The sequence below is a fragment of the Microcebus murinus genome, chromosome 8 (assembly GCF_040939455.1).
Source record: "Microcebus murinus isolate Inina chromosome 8, M.murinus_Inina_mat1.0, whole genome shotgun sequence".
Classification (NCBI taxonomy): Eukaryota; Metazoa; Chordata; class Mammalia; order Primates; family Cheirogaleidae; genus Microcebus; species Microcebus murinus.
The window spans coordinates 101,224,817-101,243,849 of NC_134111.1; the positions used below are offsets into that span (position 1 = coordinate 101,224,817).

The 19,033-nt window shown below is 54.2% G+C and overlaps 1 protein-coding gene across 5 annotated transcripts in view; it reads left to right on the forward strand.

Annotated features, from left to right (window-relative positions):
- Positions 1–19,033, forward strand: part of DGKD (diacylglycerol kinase delta) — a 107,470-nt gene that overhangs the window by 75,196 nt on the left and 13,241 nt on the right. For all 5 annotated transcript variants that reach the window (XM_020288122.2, XM_076006056.1, XM_012791580.3 and 2 more), the window contains 14 exons: positions 247–372; positions 1,283–1,385; positions 2,073–2,235; positions 5,525–5,633; positions 8,794–8,933; positions 9,802–9,886; positions 11,284–11,378; positions 11,484–11,583; positions 11,666–11,939; positions 12,420–12,569; positions 13,277–13,405; positions 14,035–14,131; positions 16,681–16,791; positions 18,841–18,937. In XM_020288122.2, coding sequence (XP_020143711.2) covers positions 247–372; positions 1,283–1,385; positions 2,073–2,235; positions 5,525–5,633; positions 8,794–8,933; positions 9,802–9,886; positions 11,284–11,378; positions 11,484–11,583; positions 11,666–11,939; positions 12,420–12,569; positions 13,277–13,405; positions 14,035–14,131; positions 16,681–16,791; positions 18,841–18,937 — 1,779 coding nt within the window. The remainder of the gene's footprint in view (positions 1–246; positions 373–1,282; positions 1,386–2,072; positions 2,236–5,524; positions 5,634–8,793; positions 8,934–9,801; positions 9,887–11,283; positions 11,379–11,483; positions 11,584–11,665; positions 11,940–12,419; positions 12,570–13,276; positions 13,406–14,034; positions 14,132–16,680; positions 16,792–18,840; positions 18,938–19,033) is intronic.

Genomic DNA, 19,033 nt, shown 5'->3' on the forward strand with positions numbered 1-19,033 from the left:
GATCAGGTGTCACGTGGACAGTATGTGGGGACCCTGCGTGGTTGCTGTGCCTCTGGCAGGCGTGTGGTGGGATGGCACTTCATAGGCCCTGCCCTGTTCTCCCCTCACTGGGCGGCAAGGAAGGAGCTTGTTGGGAAGAATGCCTAGTCTGAGTTCACAAAGGGCATTTCTGCCCCTGAGCTCCCAGCTGGCCTTGGGACCAGAGCCCTGGGAGCGTCCCCAACATGTGTCTCTGCTCGGTTGCAGATTGCCATGCCCCACCAATGGCTGGAAGGGAACCTGCCTGTGAGTGCCAAGTGCACGGTGTGTGACAAGACCTGCGGCAGCGTGCTGCGGCTGCAGGACTGGCGCTGCCTCTGGTGCAAGGCCATGGTGAGTGCGGGCCCTGTGCCCAGGCTGGTGGGACGGGTCTGCTCCCTATAGGCCCTCGAGGGCCTTGCACCCCCATGTCTGGTGCTGGGGCTTCGCCTTCTTCTGAATCCTGGTACATTCACCCCAGAGGCCCCTCCAGCTTTGAGAGTCTGGGTGTCGGACTGTCTGGTGACTTGACCTTCCCTTTTCTGTCTGGTCATTCTCATTATTGACTGGTTTTTATGTGTGTGTGTTCCTTTCTTTTGAGTTTAGTACTGCGTTGTAGACGCGTGCATATGTCTGTTTTCATGACACATCACATCATCATACAGCACCATAGCCAGGCTGTGCAGGGGTCATTTGGGACAGGTTAGCTGATGAGCTCTGTGGTATGGGAGCAGGAAAGCAGGAGAAGCTTTTCTGAGAGGTTCACTCTCTTGGTGACATTTACAGCAGCCACAGCAACATGTGAGAGGGAGGAAAAGCAATGGTGTCACCTGTGGGGTTCCTCTGAGGTTCTGGGTGTGGTCGTTGTCCTGCTGGGTGCTGCAAGGGGGAGGCGTGGGGAGTCTCTGTGCACTCACTGCTGGGTCTGTCATTGGCAAGAGGCTGCTGCAGCTACCTGATTAGAATGCCTGGCCGCCAGGAGGAAGCCATCTTGCCCCAAGAGCCCTTAATCCAGTCCTGAAAGTTAACGTTAGCGGTGCCTGAAGGGGCCAGGGGTCAGGCCAGGCCTGTAGCTCACATAGTGTGAGCCGCAGCTGGCTCCCACCCGGTGTTTCTGTGTCACACCTTCTCAAGCTCAAAGCCAGGACGTGGGTGTCATGCTGGGAGCAGGTCAGCCCCACTGAGGCTGCATTGTCAACTTCAGGGCAGGGTATTTCCAGTGTGTGTGCAGGTGACCCTGGTGGCACGTGGATTCTTGTTTTAGGTACACACGTCGTGTAAGGAATCCTTGCTGACCAAGTGCCCGCTGGGCCTGTGCAAAGTGTCGGTCATCCCACCCACGGCGCTCAACAGCATCGACTCTGACGGTGGGTACCAAGCGCCCGTCCTTCTCACCTGCACCCGCCACCTCCTTCGTGCGTTCTCTCCTCTCCGCTCCAGGGTTGGTTAGCTTGGTGAGGTGCGGTCAGCAAGAGGTCAGGCACTGCCACGGGGTGGGGAGCTGCGCAGAGGTGGTCCACGACATCCTGACTTTAGGGCATTGACATTAGACACACTTGAGACCTGAGGCTGGTCCTTTCCTTGGAGGTGAAGAACCTGGGTTATGTGTTGGCTGTTGAGTAGACAGAGTCTGAGGCTTCTCTGTCTTCCATGAGACAGAGCAGCCAGGCCCGTCTCTGTCTGGCTGATGCTGCTTACTAGCTTGTGGCCACTCTCACCACTACCAGTAGTACACGTGTCACATGTTGACAAGTACCAGTGGAGGGGTGGGAGTGCTGGGGTCTGTGGCTGAGGAGAATCAGCTCTACCAGACTGGGGCCAGAGGAGACAGCAGCAGGGTGGACTTGGACTCCTTGTGGAGATGGCTCCCTTCCTCACACGTGGGGAATGGCCCCATGGACCTGTGTTCACTTACCTCTCGCTAACTTGTGGGGTGGGCACGTGTCAGGTGTGTGTCCTTTGGGGTTTCTGTGGTTGCTTATTCTATCATCAGTGCCCCCAGCATCTTCTGTGGCTCATAGATTTTCCTCTGTCCTGTTCATTCTTGCATCCAGGGTTCTGGAAGGCCAGCTGTCCTCCGTCTTGTACAAGCCCACTGTTGGTCTTTGTCAATTCAAAGAGCGGGGACAACCAGGGTGTGAAGTTCCTCAGAAGATTCAAACAGCTGCTGAACCCTGCCCAGGTCTTTGACCTCATGAATGGAGGACCACACCTCGGGTAGGAAGCTTATGAAATGTATCTTTATTGGAGCTTTAAAAATTTTGTAGATAATGTGCACTTATGAAAAAAACAGCAAAGATACAAATTTTTAAATAGGAAAGAAGGCCAGGTACAGTGGCTCATGCCTATATAATTCCAGCACTTTGAGAGGCCAACGTGAGAGGATCATTTGAGTCCAGGAATTTGAGGCCAGGAGTTCAAGACCAGTCTGAGCAACATAGTGAGACCTTATCTCTACAAAAATTAGAAAAATTAGCCAAGTGTGGTGACTCATGCCTATAGTCTCAGCTTCTTGGGAGGCTCAGGCAGAAGGATCCCTTGAGCCCAGGAGTTTGAGGTTGCTGTGAGCTATGATGATGCCACCACACTCTAGCCTAGGCCATAGAGTGAGACCCTGTCTCTAAATAAATTAAAGGAAGAAGGAAGATAGGTCAGTTGAGCCTCCTCCTCCCCAGTTTGCACTCACAGAGGTACCCACTCTCAGTTAATAGAAGTGCATGTCCGTCAGCATTCTACACACCCACATACATATCTTTTAGACCAAACGGGATCCTACAGGTGCTTTCCACCTGGTTCAGCGTACAACATTGTGGGTGTGTTTTCATGTCAGTATCTGCAGATCTGCTTCATTTTTTTTAATGGCTGGTCAGTACTGAGGAAGAAGCTTTCTTCTAGCGAGGCCAGAGGGGGGGAGTGTGTTTGCATCAGGACACGAGAGGCCGCTTGGGTGCCTGTGCTGTGAGACTGGAGACGTGCATGGGCCTGGGGGCTCAGGGCAGAGGGATCATGCTGTTCATGTGCTCTCTGGAGGGCTGGCGTGGTTCCTTCTGGTTTTGTACTTTCCATAGGTTTGTAGAAAACATTTGTTTCCGTGAATTTTGGCATTTGAATGAATACCTTCTTCCTATGGAAGCACCAGTTCCAAGCGGGAGCTCCAAGAGACTCACTAGCACTTCAGGGAGGTTGTCCAGGTTGTGAGGGATGGTGCTTGAAGAGCCTGGTGTCGAGTGTGTGTGTTCCTGGGAGGGCTGCGTGTGGGGCCAGGTGCTGTCGTGAGGTGACCCTGGGCCGGCTCTCTGGCTGCCCTCAGCTGACATGCCTGGGGCTGTAGGAGCAACGTGCTGCTCCTCTGGTGTCTTCTAGGTTGCTCTCCCCTCACAGTCAGGCGCTGTTGGAGAACAAATGGTAGCACTTGAGCCTGCTTCCCTGAAGGCAGCATGCCCAAACTTTCTGCAGATGGACTTCTTTTTTTTTTTTTTGGCCCCGTTTAAAAAGTTTGAAATGGACTTCTTATCTGCGTGACACAGGGTCACATTCACCACTAGGTTGATAAATAATTTTAGTTAGAAAGTGGGGAAGTGGAGTTGCCATACGTCCCTTGTTGCGACACACCGAGCAGGCTCGGGTTGTTATGAAACACGGTACCAGGGGTGTTGGATGAATGCCTTGGAATGGCTTTCGGCAGGGCAGACTACTTAGCAGAACTTGAGAATAATGCTGATTTGGGCATGTGTGTGTACCTCCTCGATTCGTGGTTAGAATTAACATGAGATGAGCTGACGTAGGGAGCCCTCAGAGACATAAGGGGGTTGATCTGTTACAGTCACTTCCCGTGTCTGGGCAGCAGCTCGTCCCTCACAGTCCATCACAGGGCCTAGAGCTGCCGCTTTGTCATTGAGATTCCCAGCCTTGACCTCTCACCCCTCCTCCCGAGAGCAGGGATGCACCTAGGCTGGGTTCCGTGTAGACCCTGACCTGGCACTGCGTCACCGCGCCTGCCTGTCTCCTGAGCGCTGGCTCTGGTCAGGTGCTGAGCTAGAGGCAGGTGTACAGGCCAGTCATGTGGGGGCCTGAACACATGTGGGCCGTCAGGAGTATGTGGCAGGGTGGTCTGTCATCCAGTGCATGATGTACAACTTCTTTGGGAACCCAGAGAGGCCGTCTTACAAATCACATTGGGGCTCTGTCAGTCTCCCCGTGGAGCTCGCATTTGAGGAGGGCCAGCGTCCCGATGGCTGCAGGGAGGTCAGGAGCCTTCCAGGCAGAGGTGCTGCCCGTGCAGATGCACAGCAGGAGAGAGTGCCATGGGACACTGGGCCAGGGAGTGGCAGGCACTGGGCAGAAAGGGGCAGCTGCAGGTCAGGAAGGGCTGCAGGGGCTGGCTGAGAGGTTTGGCCCTTTCTTGACATGAAGGGCAACCTCATAAAGTGAGACACTTGACAGGACTCATGTTTTAGAAAGATCTCCCTGGAATCACAAGTGGGAGGTGTCCAGGAAGAGTGACAGGTGGATTGGGAGGCTCCTGTGGCTCCACGAAAGCCTGGTGGGGGCCCGAGCCAGCTGTGGTGTGTGGGAGTGGAAGAGAGGCTGCTAGGAGGGGCCAGCCTCTGTCGGTGGTGGCACTGCCATTCTTAGAGGAGGAACAGGTCCTATTGGAGGTGTGCTATAGGACTCTGCAGTGGTGTGTTCTGGTGGGCAGCTATGTTGGCCTTCAGGAGCAGCCTGGGGTCAATTCAGGGTCATTAGCACCTTTGTTCTCCTTGAAGCCAAAACATGGATGGGGCCATGCAGGGAGAGGGTGAGGAGGGAGTAGCTGCAGCAGTGGGGACGCTGAGGGGGAGGGGAAGGGTGGCAGAGGACCTGAGGAGCCAGGAGGGGAGGAGGTATGGGTCCCCATGCCCAGAGGACCCAGTGGCCCAGGCCATGGGTGCTGCAGAAGGGACGTGGCATCTGTCAGCCTGAGGCTCCGAAGTAGCCAGAGCAAGTGCTGGGTAGGGCCTGACTGCAGGCCTGCGGACAAGTGGGGGCTGGGGCTGCGGGTGCAGGGCAGTCCAGGGGCATGGTGGGAAGGTCGGCAGAAGCTGCATGCAGATGGGGCAGGTGAGGGACAGTGACGTAGGCTGTGCTTGTGTGGCTGTGGCTGGGGCTGCAGAAGCTGTGCCCACGACCCAGCAGGAGCTGGCATCTGAGCCAGGATGAAGTGTTGGCACCCCATCGAGTCTGCAGTGTCTGCTGAGAATCCATCCTGGGCTCGCAGGGGCTGGGGCCCTGGTTGGAGGGGCTGGGTGGGCCCCAGAGCCTCTGTTGTCCACCTCGACAAAGCGGGCCTGAGCACAGGGCTGTGTAGACAGTTGGTGTCGCGTGTCAGAGCCCCTGCACACGTGCGCTCGGCCTCTGGCGTGGTCCAGCTGCGAGGAGCGCAGATACAGCTGGCCCAGGAGTGACGAGCCTGTTGTGTGTCCTATAGCATGCATGCCGTTCCACCAACTTTCTCTTTTCTCTGCAGCTTACGGTTATTCCAGAAGTTTGACACATTCCGGATTCTGGTTTGTGGCGGGGATGGCAGTGTTGGCTGGGTCCTTTCTGAAATTGACAGCCTCAACCTTCATAAACAGGTACCTGGACATGAGGAAGCCCAGCCCAGGGGAGAGGGTGCCCAGGCAGAGAGGTCATGCCGTCTTAGCTCCTTTTCATCTCACGGTGCCTGTTCTCAGATGGGGGCCAGCACAGGTTGTGTGGATTGTGGCCAGTGGGGACAGGAGCGTGGAGGCCCAGGGGCTCCGGCTGTGAATAGGCATTGCACGTCAGCAGTAGGGGAGCTGCAGAATGAAGAGTCCTCGAGGGACCTAGGTGGGGAGCAGGTCTGGGGGGGCTGCCCCTCCTGTCCCCCTGTTGGCTCTTTATTGACTTACGGCTTGATGCCTCTTGCTTGTGAGGAGAGGACAGAAATATACTTTTCTCAAGTCAGAGTTATAGGTCACTAAACTAGTTTTTTGTATTAAAATAAAAAGACTTTCTTGATTATGAATGAAAAAGTGTTCATATGTTCATTGAATTTTCACTCCCAGCCACTGCTCTCCCCACGTGATCAGCCGCAGCTAACATTTCGCTGACTCTCAGACGTCTGTTACCATACATACGTGTAATGTGTAGTGCAGCTTAGTTTAAATGGGCCATATTGCCCACGCTCTTCTGTTACTGCATTTTAAAAATCACTAGTACGTGGACGCCTCGCGCTCTGCGTCTGTAAATAAGGATGTGATGGGAGTTTCCCACGCGCCGGCGCCTCCCCACGCGTGGGCACTTACCCTGCTCCGCAGGGACAACGGACGCGAAACCAGGTATACGGGTCCCAATTATTTCCTCTTTTGTAGCGCACCCAGATTTAAATACTGAGGTGCATCACCACACTGCCCCCATCAGGGCCACGTAGCCTGTCCTTTCCCACACGCTGTCCATGTGTTCATGTCTTCAGATTTTGACCAGCTAAGGAGACAACATGATACATGTCTTATTTTGATTTCTTTAATTACTAGTGAAGTCGAACGTCTCAGTTGATAATGAAGTTTTAAATGAATTGCCTGTTCTTTTTTGTTGTTTTGTTTTTTGGGTTTTTTTTTGCCTGATTCTGTCTTGGGAATACACTTTTCTTTTTTAAAAAAGTTGATGTCAGGCTGGGCGAGGTGGGTCACGCCTGTAATCCTAGCACTCTGGGAGGCCGAGGCCGGTGGATTGCTCGAGGTCAGGAGTTTGAAACCAGCCTGAGCAAGAGCGAGACTGTGTCTCTACTATAACTAGAAAGAAATTAATTGGCCAATTAATATATATAGAAAAAAAATTAGCTGGGCATGGTGGCGCATGCCTGTAGTCCCATCTACTTGGGAGGCTGAGGCAGCAGGATTGCTTGAGCCCCGGAATTTGAGGGGCTCAAATTCCGGGGCTCACGGGGTCCCGGAATTTGCTGTGAGCTAGGCCGATGCCACAGCACTCACTCTAGCCTGGGCAACAGGGCAAAGAGACTGTCTCAAAAAAAAAAAAAAAGTTGATGTTTAAGGATTGTTACTTGAACTCCTTATCTGTCATAGTAGGTATTTTTTTCCTGGTTTGTCGTTTGTCTTCAATATCCTTGGGTTTTTTTTTTTTTTTCTTCAAGATTTTTGTCATATTGAGAGAAACTTACCCATTCGCCAACATTATGAAGATTTTTCATATTTTCATACTGTTTATTATGGTCCATTAAAAAAAATTCCAGTCTTCTTTGTGATTTGAACATATTTTCCAGTGGTTTTGTATTCTCTCCCCAGCCCTGGCCACTTTGTGGTATTTACTGGGGTGGGGGTAGCTGTGGGCGGGCCGACTATGACCAGGAGCCAGCTGCTCAGGAAAGAGAAATAGTGCCACCTGGTGGTGGGTTGGAGCAGTCCACTTGGGCCCAGTTTCAAGTTTTGTTCAGTTCGTGGGTCATTTACAAGTTCACTATGGCTAGTTAGGAAAACAGTGAAACCTTGTGGTTCATTTTCACCCGTGAACATTATCTCCTTTGAATTTTCGGTGGCACTTGATGCTCCGGCTGCTCCTTCTGTGGGACCCCAGCCCCCTTGGTGTTTCTTCTCTTCCTGGCTGCCCCATCTCTGTAGGGATTTCTCCTTCCTTGCCCTCCCTTTGAAGGCTTTGTCCTCAGAGCCTTGCTGGGCCTCTCCTCCTTCACATTCCTCCTCACAGGACGGCTCAGCAACTCACAGGGCTTTTGCTGCCATCTCTGTCCTGGGGGCCTCAGTTACAGCTGAGCCCTGGGCTCTCTGGCTTTCTCATGGTGCGGCAAGCTTCCAACACCAGCTGTCACTCAGCCTCTGCTTCATTCCTTTCCTTGGAGTCTGGGGACATTGCCATGCAGATGTCAGAGCCAGAAATCTGACAGTGGTTCTTGATTCCATCTTCTTCCCACATCATTTCTCGCTAATTGCTGGGCTCAGTCCTGTTATCCCACAGTCCCCTGCCCACTGCTAGTGTGTGGCCCCAGTCTGAGCCACCTGCATGTTGAGGAGCATCTGTGCTGAGCCCCTGGCCTCTGTCCCTGCACCACTCAGCCAGTGACCTTCTGGGGCAGTTGTGCCCACACATCCCCTAGCTTTCTGCAGTGGCTTCCCTGGCTTTAGGAAAGCTTACAGAGCCCCAGATTTGGCTCCTCCTTCTCTGCTTCTATCTTCCTCTTTCCTCAGTGCCCTCCCTGCTGAGCTCCCACTTGCCCCTTCACAGGTGTGTCATCTTGCTACCTGGAACACCACCACACCTGTACACGTCCCTCCTTTTCCTTTAAGCCTCTAGCAAACCCTCACTGAGGCCCCAGCCCTTCTGGGCACCCCTCAGCGCTGGGCCCTCTCCATCTGCGCGTCTCGCTCTGCTGTCCTTGCTCGCTCCTGCCTGCTGTCCTCCCAGACCGAGCTCTTGCTGAGGTGGCACCTTGCATTGTGCTTGCTGACTCTGTACTTGCAGCTGGGAACAGAGGGCTGTGCGGGAATATAGATCAGAGAGGTCCCAAGGGGTTGATGGTCAAGCTGTGGCCACAGCTGAGAGACATGGGAGAGAGGGGTCGATGACCCTGGCATTTTCTGTCAGATTACAAAGACCATCTGTCCCCTCTGGTGGGCTCTGCCTGTAACGTAGCTACACGGTCCCAGATGAGCTCTCTCACACCTAATTTGGCTGTCGTTGTAGGGCTGGGAGGTGGTTCTCATTCCCAGGTGCTGACTGCCTTCTCCCTACTATTTCTGTTAGTGTCAGCTGGGCGTGCTGCCACTCGGGACAGGGAACGACCTGGCGCGAGTGCTGGGCTGGGGCTCAGCCTGTGACGATGACACCCAGCTGCCCCAGATCTTGGAGAAGCTGGAAAGAGCCAGCACCAAGATGCTGGACAGGTGAGTGGGACGTGTTCTAGTGCCATATGAGTGGAAGTTCTTCTGAGAGACAGGCCACCTTGACCAGTGTTCTTAACCTGGGATCTGTGATGAAGTTATTTGTAAAAATTTGACCTTTAGCATATGTTATTTTTTTATGGTAGTCTTTGATTTTTGGTCAGATTATGAAAAGGATTAAAATAAACAAAACAGGTTAAGAATCATGCCCTAGAATGGTCAGATCTTCTCATGATGCCAAACCTGAATCCATCAGGGTGCCTCAGTCCAGCATCTAATACCCATTGGCAAAGTACTCCTTGTTGCGTGTTAGAGCAATTCCATTTTCTTATGTCCTATTCTCACAAGTAGTTTTGGGTAATTGCCCTCTAAGTGCTTAAAGATACCCCTTGGCACCTTCCCTGAGTGAGGTACTTGTGAGCTAGATGGATGACACTCTGTAGGTATCCATCAGATGCTAACCCAGCTGCCCCCAGAACCCTGCAGCTCTAATTACAGGTGGGCGTGCAATGCCCCCACCTCTTCAGGGCTTCCTTAGAGTGCCTCTGGGGCCGGGAAGAGCTGGCGTGGACCAGCTGTCTGAAGGAGGGCAAAGCGTTTCTCCCAGAAGCAGCATCTCAAAGGCAGCCGTTCATGGGGTGTATTTCTCCAGTGTATTTCAGTAGAGTGGTGGTGCCCTGTTGCTTGTGGAGGGGAGACCTTTGTTCTCAGCCAGGTGAAGAGCTGGGTCACAGATGCTGAACCAAGACAGAGGGCTTAAAAATGAAGTTTCAAGGCCCCAGCCTTGAAGGGAGGGTGCAGGGTCTGCCCTTGGGGGTTGCCTGTCCCGCCCCTGCTCATGGTGGGCGGTGCTGACCTTGTGCGTGTGCAGGTGGAGCGTCATGGCGTACGAGACCAAACTGCCCCGGCAGGCCTCCTCCTCCACTGTCACCGAAGACTTCAGCGAGGACTCCGAGGTATGCCAGGCCGCTGTCCACAGCCTGCTCAGTGGTCTCACCACCCCACCTGGCCATTCCCACTGCCTCCCTGCCCTGCAGAGGTTCTAGGTGAACCTCAGGCTGAGCTGGCAGCCGGGCGGATTCTCACTCCCCTTGGCAGAGGATTTTGGGCTTAGTGACATCTAGGGGTTTCCTGAGGTTATCACCAGGCCTGGGGGTCTTCCCACAGACCTTTCCCGGGACTTCCCGCTCACAGTGCATCCCATCAGCTCCTCAGCGTCCCCTGCATGGCCCTGCTTGTTCCTTCCCCTGCCATTCCCCTGTGCCTGGGATGCCCAGTTGTTCCTCAGCCCCCCAGTCCCCTGGGACATCCCAGTCCCTTCGGGCAGCCTACTCTAGGTCGACTTGGAGTTCTTCTTTGTGTCGGGTGGTTGTCACTGTTACGGTTTAACGCTCTTACACGTCCCCTCGGGGCACAGACTGGCTTTGTATTCTTTTTTCATACCCTGCTCTGACAGCAGCGGTGCAGTCCTAGCCGTGCTCATGCCTGCTGGGCAGGTGGCCGCCAGCTGCGTGTGAGCCGGGTTCTGCCCAGGGCAGTCCCCATTCGATGGGGCTGGGGCCGCGGGAAGAGGGAGTTCTGTGGGGCGAGGCAGCAGTCTGCGCACGAGGCCGCAGGCCTGCCGGGGCTGCTTCCACACGGCCTTGTGAGCCAGCAAGGGGGCCTGTGGTTTTGAGTTTTTTGTTTTTTTTTGAGAGGACAAATAAGTATGTGTGCAAGGACCCAAATATTTACTATCTGGCCATTAGTGAAGTTTGCTGACCCCGGGGCTAGGCCCTAAAGAGAGCGGTTCTCACTCCCGCACAGGGTACAGCTCAGCAGGTAGGGCAGCTGGTGAAGAGAGTGATTCTCATCGAGAGAGACAAAGTGCGTGTGCATGTACACACACGACTCACACAGACACACACGCGTGCGTGCTCATGTGATAGCGTTCGCAGCCAGATGGCAGGTGAGGCCTCTGCCGCGAGCAGAACCTAAACCACGGAGCCTGCCCACTTGCGGCTCACCTGCCATAGGATGGAAAGGGAATAAAGGCTGACGCTCCTAGCACGGGCTGGTGTGGTGATCTCAGACTGAACACTTGTGAGCTGTTCGTACATTTTTACATCTTTTTCATCGTTGAGATCTACCCTTTCCATTTGTCCAGAGCTTGATGAAGCTTTTGAGACTCTCACAAAGCACTGGTGAATCGCAGGTTAGGATTTGGAAGTGCAGCTTGCAGGGCGCGACAATGTCGGTTAGGAGAGAGCCAGGGTTGTGTGCCGCCAGGGAAGCTGGTGAGAGATTCACTGGAGCTCAGGAGCTTTGGGTCACAGAGGCTAACAGGCCCCCACCTGTTTTGGGGAGATTGCAGGTGCAGCAAATTCTCTTCTATGAAGACTCGGTTGCAGCCCATCTTTCTAAAATCCTGACTTCGGACCAGCACTCAGTGGTGATCTCCTCGGCCAAGTGAGTCCTGGCAGCAGCAGCGGGGAAGGCAGAGCTCAGGCAGGTGGGTGCCCGGGGCCCAGCCTGGAGCCCCTCTCTAGACGTGTCCTTCTGTCTCCCTCCTAGAGTGCTCTGCGAGACAGTGAAGGACTTCGTGGCCCGGGTGGGAAAGGCCTATGAGAAGACGACTGAGAGCTCAGAGGAGTCAGAGGTCATGGCCAAGAAGGTCCGTACCTGGGTGGGGGCGGGGCTGGGGGCCGTCGCAATGTGGAGAAGTGCGCTCTGCATGCCGCTGTGTTCCCGTCCAGTGCTCCGTCCTGAAGGAGAAGCTGGACTCGCTCCTCAAAACCTTGGACGATGAGTCCCAGGCTTCATCCTCGCTGCCCAACCCACCCCCAACCATCGCTGAGGAGGCCGAAGACGGTGACGGGCTGGGCAGTGTCTGCAGCTCCACTGGGGACCGCGCGGTGGCAATGGCCTGCCCCGCCCGGCCCCAGATATTCCGGCCCCGGGAACAGCTCATGCTAAGGGCCAACAGCCTGAAGAAAGCGATTCGCCAGATCATTGAACACACAGAAAAAGGTAACCGGTCTATCGCTGAGAGGTGCTTTCTTCAGGCAAGCGCTGGCATTCTCCATGTTCCCTTGAATGTGGTGACAGAAGGCACACACTGGGACACCACTGTGGCCTGTGGGCTTCAGACCCCAGGTCCCTCTCCTGGCCGTTGCTGTCTTCACTATGATGGACTCCCCCCTTAGTGGGAGCCATGAGATCACAGCGTGCCCGCCCGGCCTCTCTGGGTCAGCTGGGGCCTCTCCGGCACTTGCCTCCTCCCCATCATTTTTAGCCTCTCAGCCTCCTCCTCCCAGCCCGTGAGCCTGGATGCCCAGGGTCTTTGTACTGACCTGTGTGCCAGGCCAGGAAGAAGGCGGGTGGGCCGGGGACTTAGCAGTCTAAACCTTCAGCCAGAGGACATAGATAGAAACGGGGAGGGAACTCAGGCTGCTGTTGCCCTTACCGTAATGCCACGTGCTCAGATGGAAATGCTCCTTCCTTGCACAGCCGTTGATGAGCAAAACGCCCAGACCCAAGAGCAGGAGGGGTTTGTGCTGGGTCTCTCTGAGTCGGAGGAGAGGACGGACAACAGGGTGTGCTCACCACTGTCCCAGAGCGAGAGCTGTGGGGCCACCAAGGGGAGGAGCCAGCGCAAAGGTACCAGCTTCCTACCTCTTCCCTCAGTGCTGCCATCAGGGATTGGGTTGTGGTGAGACCTGGCACGCTTGCAGTGGAAGTTTTAGGGTGCTTTCTCATGACTGCTTTGGCCACTTGGCCGTGTAGACTCACAGCCCATGGATGCCAGGAGAACCAGTGGGGAGGGGACCCTCCTTGCTGAGGAGTGCCTGGTGTCTTGCCCTTGCTTGCTTCCTCAGAACCTCGCTGTGCCCCGAAGAACTGCTCAGAAGGGGCTGTGTCTGACAGGGACGGACCCTTGCCCCTCCTGGACTCTGTTTGTGTGGAGGGCACTGTCAGGCCAGTAGGAGCAATGCTCAGAGTTGACACCATGGCTGTTAGATCGCTACCCCTCAGAGCTCTGCCATGCATGGACTGAGATTCCCAGATTTCCATGCCCAGACTGAGATTAGGGGTCACTCCCTCCCTCCTGTGCCACCATCATAGCCTGTGTCCACCCTCCAGATCAGCCCAAGCCCTCAGCGTGTCACACGAGCCTGGGCTCCCCTCTGGCCCCTCACTCAGGGCCTTCTTTATCTCACACGCTTCCCATGGGCTGACCGGTGGTCTGTCACCAGCCGCCCCCTCCCCCCCCCCCCCCCCCCCCCGTTTATTTTGCTAGTGTGCTCCCAGGGTTTCGGTAGTGTTCTGCGTTGAACGTCCTCAGGTTTTCTGTTCTGTTGTGACAGTGTCTAAAGCTCCCTGTGAAAAGCTGATCAGCAAAGGAAGTTTATTGCTGGGCAGCTCTGCTTCTCTTCCTCCCCAGTCGGGAAGCCGGGACGGCCTGCCCGCACTGAACACCAAGATCCTGTACCCAAGTGAGTGTCCCCTCCCAGCTGGGCCAGCGGGAGGGCCATCCAGGGGGCCCTTAAGCAGCAGCTGGGCACTGGGAAAGGAGGAGTGAGAGAGGGTCACTGGCTTTCGGGAGTTGCTAGGTCCTGGGAAGGTTTAAGTGTGACTGTGAGAAGTGCCCTTTTTAAACAGGGTGTGCAACGCCCACGTAGCACTCGGGAAGCCCAGGAGGCCCACTGGGAAGGCAGCGCTGAGTCAGTGAGCTGCGTGCCTGGAGAGGGTGGGGTGGGCGACTGCGGTTTGGTGTCGTGCTGTTGCTGAGTTGCTCCACGAGCCCCAGACGTAGGAGAGCAAGGGTCTGGTCACCTGGAGTCTTCTTGATGTTTCTGTCTCATGAATTTAGCACCATTTTCAGGTGTCTCATAGGTGTTGGTTTCTACTGCTCAGTATGTTTTTGTTCCACAAATATGGGCTGATGTTGGCAATTATTGACCTGAGACTATTCATTGTCAAAATTTGGACATGCTTGTACATAATTTTAGACATGTCTAATTGTAATGATGTTCTGCAGACTGTGAGTTCCTTGGCCTCAAAGACGAGAGTCTGTCAGGTCTGTGGATCCGACCAGCGTCCCCTCCTGCTTGTGTCCTTGCAGGTGTTCGGGCCGGCATGTCCGGGTCCTTGCCTGGGGGCTCAGTCATCAGTCGCTTATTGATTAATGCTGATCCCTTTAACTCCGAACCAGAAAACCTGTGAGTATGAGGGTAAACGAAGCAGGCACAGTGTTTTGAGAATGCTGAAGCTTGGAAAAGTGGGTTTTAGAACTGACTAGTGACATTAGTGAGCAGCTGACCAGCCGAGCCTTCTCCAGCTGGTGCTGGCTGAGAAGGAAAACAAAGAAGGGAGTGGGCTCAGCTCGGGAGCATGACTGGAAGCCACAGCTGTGAGTCTGCCCAGAAGGCGAGGGCAGCGCCTCCCTCCCAGGGCCCTCGGCCGGTGCACAGCGAGTCCTCTGAATCTGAGTCACCTTCTGCCACCTTCCTAGGTCATCGGCAGGCTCAGATGTGCCCACTGGAAGCCACCTTTGCACTGGCTGTCCGTGCTGTCCTGCCTTCAGCTCCCCCATGATGAGCTTTCCCGATAGCCACTTCTCCCTCGTACCCTGCCTTCTGCTTACCTGGTTGTGACTCAGAGTCACAGACCCTGGGCCGCAAAGCCCACTGTGTGCTCTCCTCTGCCGCCTCACGGCCCCCCAGGGAGACCCGTCCTGTGTTTAAACTCCAAGGAGGAAAGAGGGCCTGTTGGCCTGCTCTGGCTGTCCTCACCCTCTGGGGACACGGCCTTCTCCCTCTGCCCAGTTTCTCGGGCAGCGAGGACGTTCACACAGCAGTTTAATGGAGTCGTCTTGTGCATTAGAGAACGTTGTGGAGACAAGCGTTGTTTTGAAAATGCATTCTTCTAGACTTTTCTTTCTTATGGCTGATTGCTGGTTCTGGGTAGCTGGTGACGGTTGAAAGTTGCCAACCATTTGTCTGGCGTGGTCAGGGACAGTGACAGTGAGCAGTGTGTGGTTCACAGAGGCTCTGTGGCTTGGGGAAGTGGAGCTCTGGATTCCAGGTGCTGGCCTGCTCCTGGGCTAGTCTGCCTGGGCCTCCAGGCCTCAGCCTTCCCGATGCCGCTTTCCTCAGCAAGGCCAGAGCTGTGGCCCTCCTGATCTAGACACTAATCCTTTCTTTGGCTCCTTCGTCTGACATTGCTGAGCTTCCACGCCTGGCTGAGCCCTTTGGTCTCTTTACCTCTCTCCTCTTCACGTGGGGAGACAACGCCATGCTCCCTCGCTTTCACCCATGGCGGCGTGCTGGGGCCATGCCATGTGGGCCCCAGGACTGTGGCCAGGGCCACTGGGCCTCTTGCAGGCCTTGAGCCTGTCTCCGTCTGCCCAGGCAGCTGCCACCCCTCTGCCCCCGGCCCCTGAGCCCAGTGTCTCTACCTCCTCCCCTTGTCCCTGTGCCCTGTTTCTCTGGCTTGGATCTCTCTTTTCCCAGGACCTATAAATACTGGTCAGTCACATGGTCTTCAGCTTAGTAAACAGTTTTGCTCTCAGCCAGCTGCTCTACACTTGAATTAGATACATCACAAAAGCACTTACAAGTGCTGATTGGTTCTCAGATCAGGCTGCCAAAGCTTAGTAAGCTAAAATGTGTCAGAATTTGGGTCCAGGCAGCATTCTGGGGCCCCACCACCCTGTTGAGCCTCCGTGGCAGCTTCCGGCTATGGCTCCTGCTTGCCACTCCTCCTTTCCCCGCGGCCCTGGGCCCCGTGGCTGTGCAGGAGGCCCCGAGCTGGCCCTGGCCCTGTGCAGAGCGAAGGCGGGGCCTGCAGCCAGGTGGGGCGAGAAGCCAGAATGAGACAGTCTCGTCAGCAGAGCATCCGGGCAAGGGGAAGTTTGTTGCCATGGGCCTGGGATGGACGTTTTCAGTTCATTTCCCTTTTTAATGTGGTGACTGCTTTGGTTAGGTCTAGGGACATTTGAGAAATGTTTTGTGATCTAGAGTTCAAATGTGTGTTTCTATGCCATAAAGATATCATCACTTTTGTCACTGCTGGTGGGAATGTAAATGGTGTGCAGCTGCCCCAAAGGTTAAATCTGGAACTTCCATGTGACCCAGCAGTTCTGCTACGGGGTGTAAATGCCCCAGAGGATTGAAGATGTCTGTGCTGGAACTTGGATATAAATGTTCATAAATAATAACCAAAAGTGAGACAACCCAGGTGCCTATCAGCTGATGAATAATAAAATGGGATATTACTTGGCAATGAAAATGAGGTACTGGCACGTGCTATAACATGGATGAACTTTGAACACGTCATGCTAAGTAAGGGAAAGCCAGACACGAAGACCACGTACTTTACAATCCCGTTATGTGACACGTCTATAGCAGGCACAGCTGTAGAGACAGAAAGTAGATTAGCGGTTGCCAGAGGCTCGGGAGTCGGGAGCTGAGGGTTAATGGGCACAGACTTACTTTCTGGAGCGATGAAATGTTGTAAAATTGATTGCATAGTGATGGTTAAATGACTCTGTGAATGCACTAAAAAATCATTGCATTGTATATTTTAAATTGGTAAGTGACATGATATGCGAATTTTATCTCAGTAAATCTCTTACAAGAAAAAAAAGAAAAAGATATCAGCATTGCCTTAAAGAAGAGAAATGCTGAGAGGTTGGAGTCTGTGAGATGAAACTGCCAGCATGGCCGCCGTGCGGCTCTTGTGATTGACGTAAGGTTCGCCTTTGCAGAGAGTGTTACACAGAGAAGTGTGTCATGAACAACTATTTTGGCATTGGCCTGGATGCAAAGATATCCTTGGACTTTAACAACAAGCGTGACGAACACCCAGAGAAATGCAGGTAGGGGACGGACTTCGCATCTTCACGGCTTCTCCTTCCAGGTGGTAGGGAGCTGCTGGAGTCAGCAAGTTAGAGCTGAGCGGAGCGCTGGGGCGGAAGGTGAAATGGCCTGCGTCGCTGGTTGTCAGGAGGAGAGGAGCGGGAAGCAGTCCAGGAAGCCAGCCTGGAAGAGGTTCCACCCCCAGGGCTGGCCAGCTTGGGGCAAATGTCACACGAGAAAACCAGTGACGGCGGTCATTGGAGTGGGCTGTGTCTCTTAATGAGGGCCCCATCTGTGATGCTGCAGTGAAGGGGCAGGTGACATAGTGTGCTAGGGAGTTGCGGCACCCGCTGCGTGGTTGTGGGAAAGTCCGTGTGCACATCAGCAAGCCGGGAGAGCCAGTGGCCTGGTGCCTCCCGCAGGCAGGGCCAGAGCCTGCCGAGCCCGTGAGAAGTCTCCTCCAACAGAGGCAGCCCTGCTCGGGTGCTTGGTCTCTTCCCTACGATGCACACATGTTCACCCTCCTGGCCTGGGCAGAGGATGGGAAAAAACGGGAACGTCCTTCCTAGGCTGAGGTAGAAATGGCCTCTTCTCAGTAGAAACAGAAGTGGGGGACAAACTCCTCCCACACCACTGCAGACTGATGGCTGCGGTCCGAGCGACCCGAGCCATGTGACCCGGCCTCTGTCCTCCACGGGTGTCACCACCACCTTGAGGGAGGCCACACTCACACCTGAGGGGTTGCCATTAGCTATTGCTCAAATTATATATAGTTGGAAATTTCTAGGAAAACAACAGCATAAGGACTCAAAAGACCTTTGAACTCTGGGGCTCTTCAGTGGAGGAAAGTGGCTCAGGCGTCCCCAGGGACATAGCCCTGTTACATAGCATGTGATGGTGGGTCAGAGCATTAAAAAATCCCTGTTAGTCCAAAAATGATTGGAAAAGTATTAAAATAATATTAAAACATGGCCGGGGGCGGTGGCTCACGCCTGTAATCCTAGCACTCTGGAAGGCCGAGGCAGGCGAATTGCTCGAGGCCAGGAGTCCGAAACCAGCCTGAGCAAAAGCGAGACCCCGTCTCTACTATAAATAGAAAGAAATTAATTGGCCAACTGATATATATAGAAAAAAAAAATAGCTGAGCATGGTGGCACATGCCTGTAGTCCCAGCTACTCAGGAGGCTGAGGCAGCAGGATGGCTTGAGCCCAGGAGTTTGAGGTTGCTGTGAGCTAGGCTGACGCCACGGCACTCACTCTAGCCTGGGCAACAAAGCAAGACTGTCTCAAAAATAGTAATAATAATAATAATAGGGGCATGTATAATACATTCTTCAAGCCTTGGAACCCTGGTTTACCCTTTCTTGAGTTTGTATGGAGAGCTTTCAAAAGGTCTCTAGAAAAATTCCATTTCTATGAATCCGTCCTAGGAAGTGGTTGGAAATGTTGGTAAAGAGGTGGGTACAAGGAAGGGCTCGCTGCCTTGGAAGTCACAGAGTGCAGGGTGGGCGCCCTGGAGCCCCGTCAGCAGGGACTGTGTGGGTGACTGGCAGAGGCACGCCGGGCGCAGGGCACCCCTGTCTGCGAGGAACCACGGGGCCCGGTGTAGGGTGAGCCGTGTGGACCAGTGAGTCCATCTGGAAATCAGCACCCGCAGCAGACTGGGGACGTGCACCAGAGCAGCCGTCACTGGGACGTGTGGAAGGAAGTGTTGCGATTATAAAGATTATTTTCTCCTTTGTGCTCTTCTGTATTTTCCAAATTTTCTGTGGTAAGGCAGAATTTTATAGCCAGAAAAAAAATCATGATGTATAAAATTTTGTGCTTTTCCGGGTACAGTTACTCTCTTGGCAAAATTTACTATTTAGCAAAATTTCCTGTTGGTAAATATATCTCTTTATGTATATCTGGGAAAACGAGAATGTGTCCTCCTTACGTTCAGGTGTTACTGCCGTAATGACTGCTGGGTTAGCCCGTGTGTGGTCTGACGCCTCCCAGCGTCATGGCATGCCTCGGGCCGACTGCAGGGCAGGGCCAGGCCCACAGCAAGGCTGTGTTTCTGTTTCCAGGAGTCGAACCAAAAACATGATGTGGTATGGAGTCCTTGGGACCAAAGAGTTGCTGCACAGAACCTATAGGAACCTGGAGCAAAAGGTCTTGCTGGAGGTGAGCAGGAGGAGGCCCTGGCAGGGACGTTAGCTGACCACTAGGCCCATCTGTTCTCCTGGTGGCTCTTTCCTCACTGCATGGGGACTCCCTCTC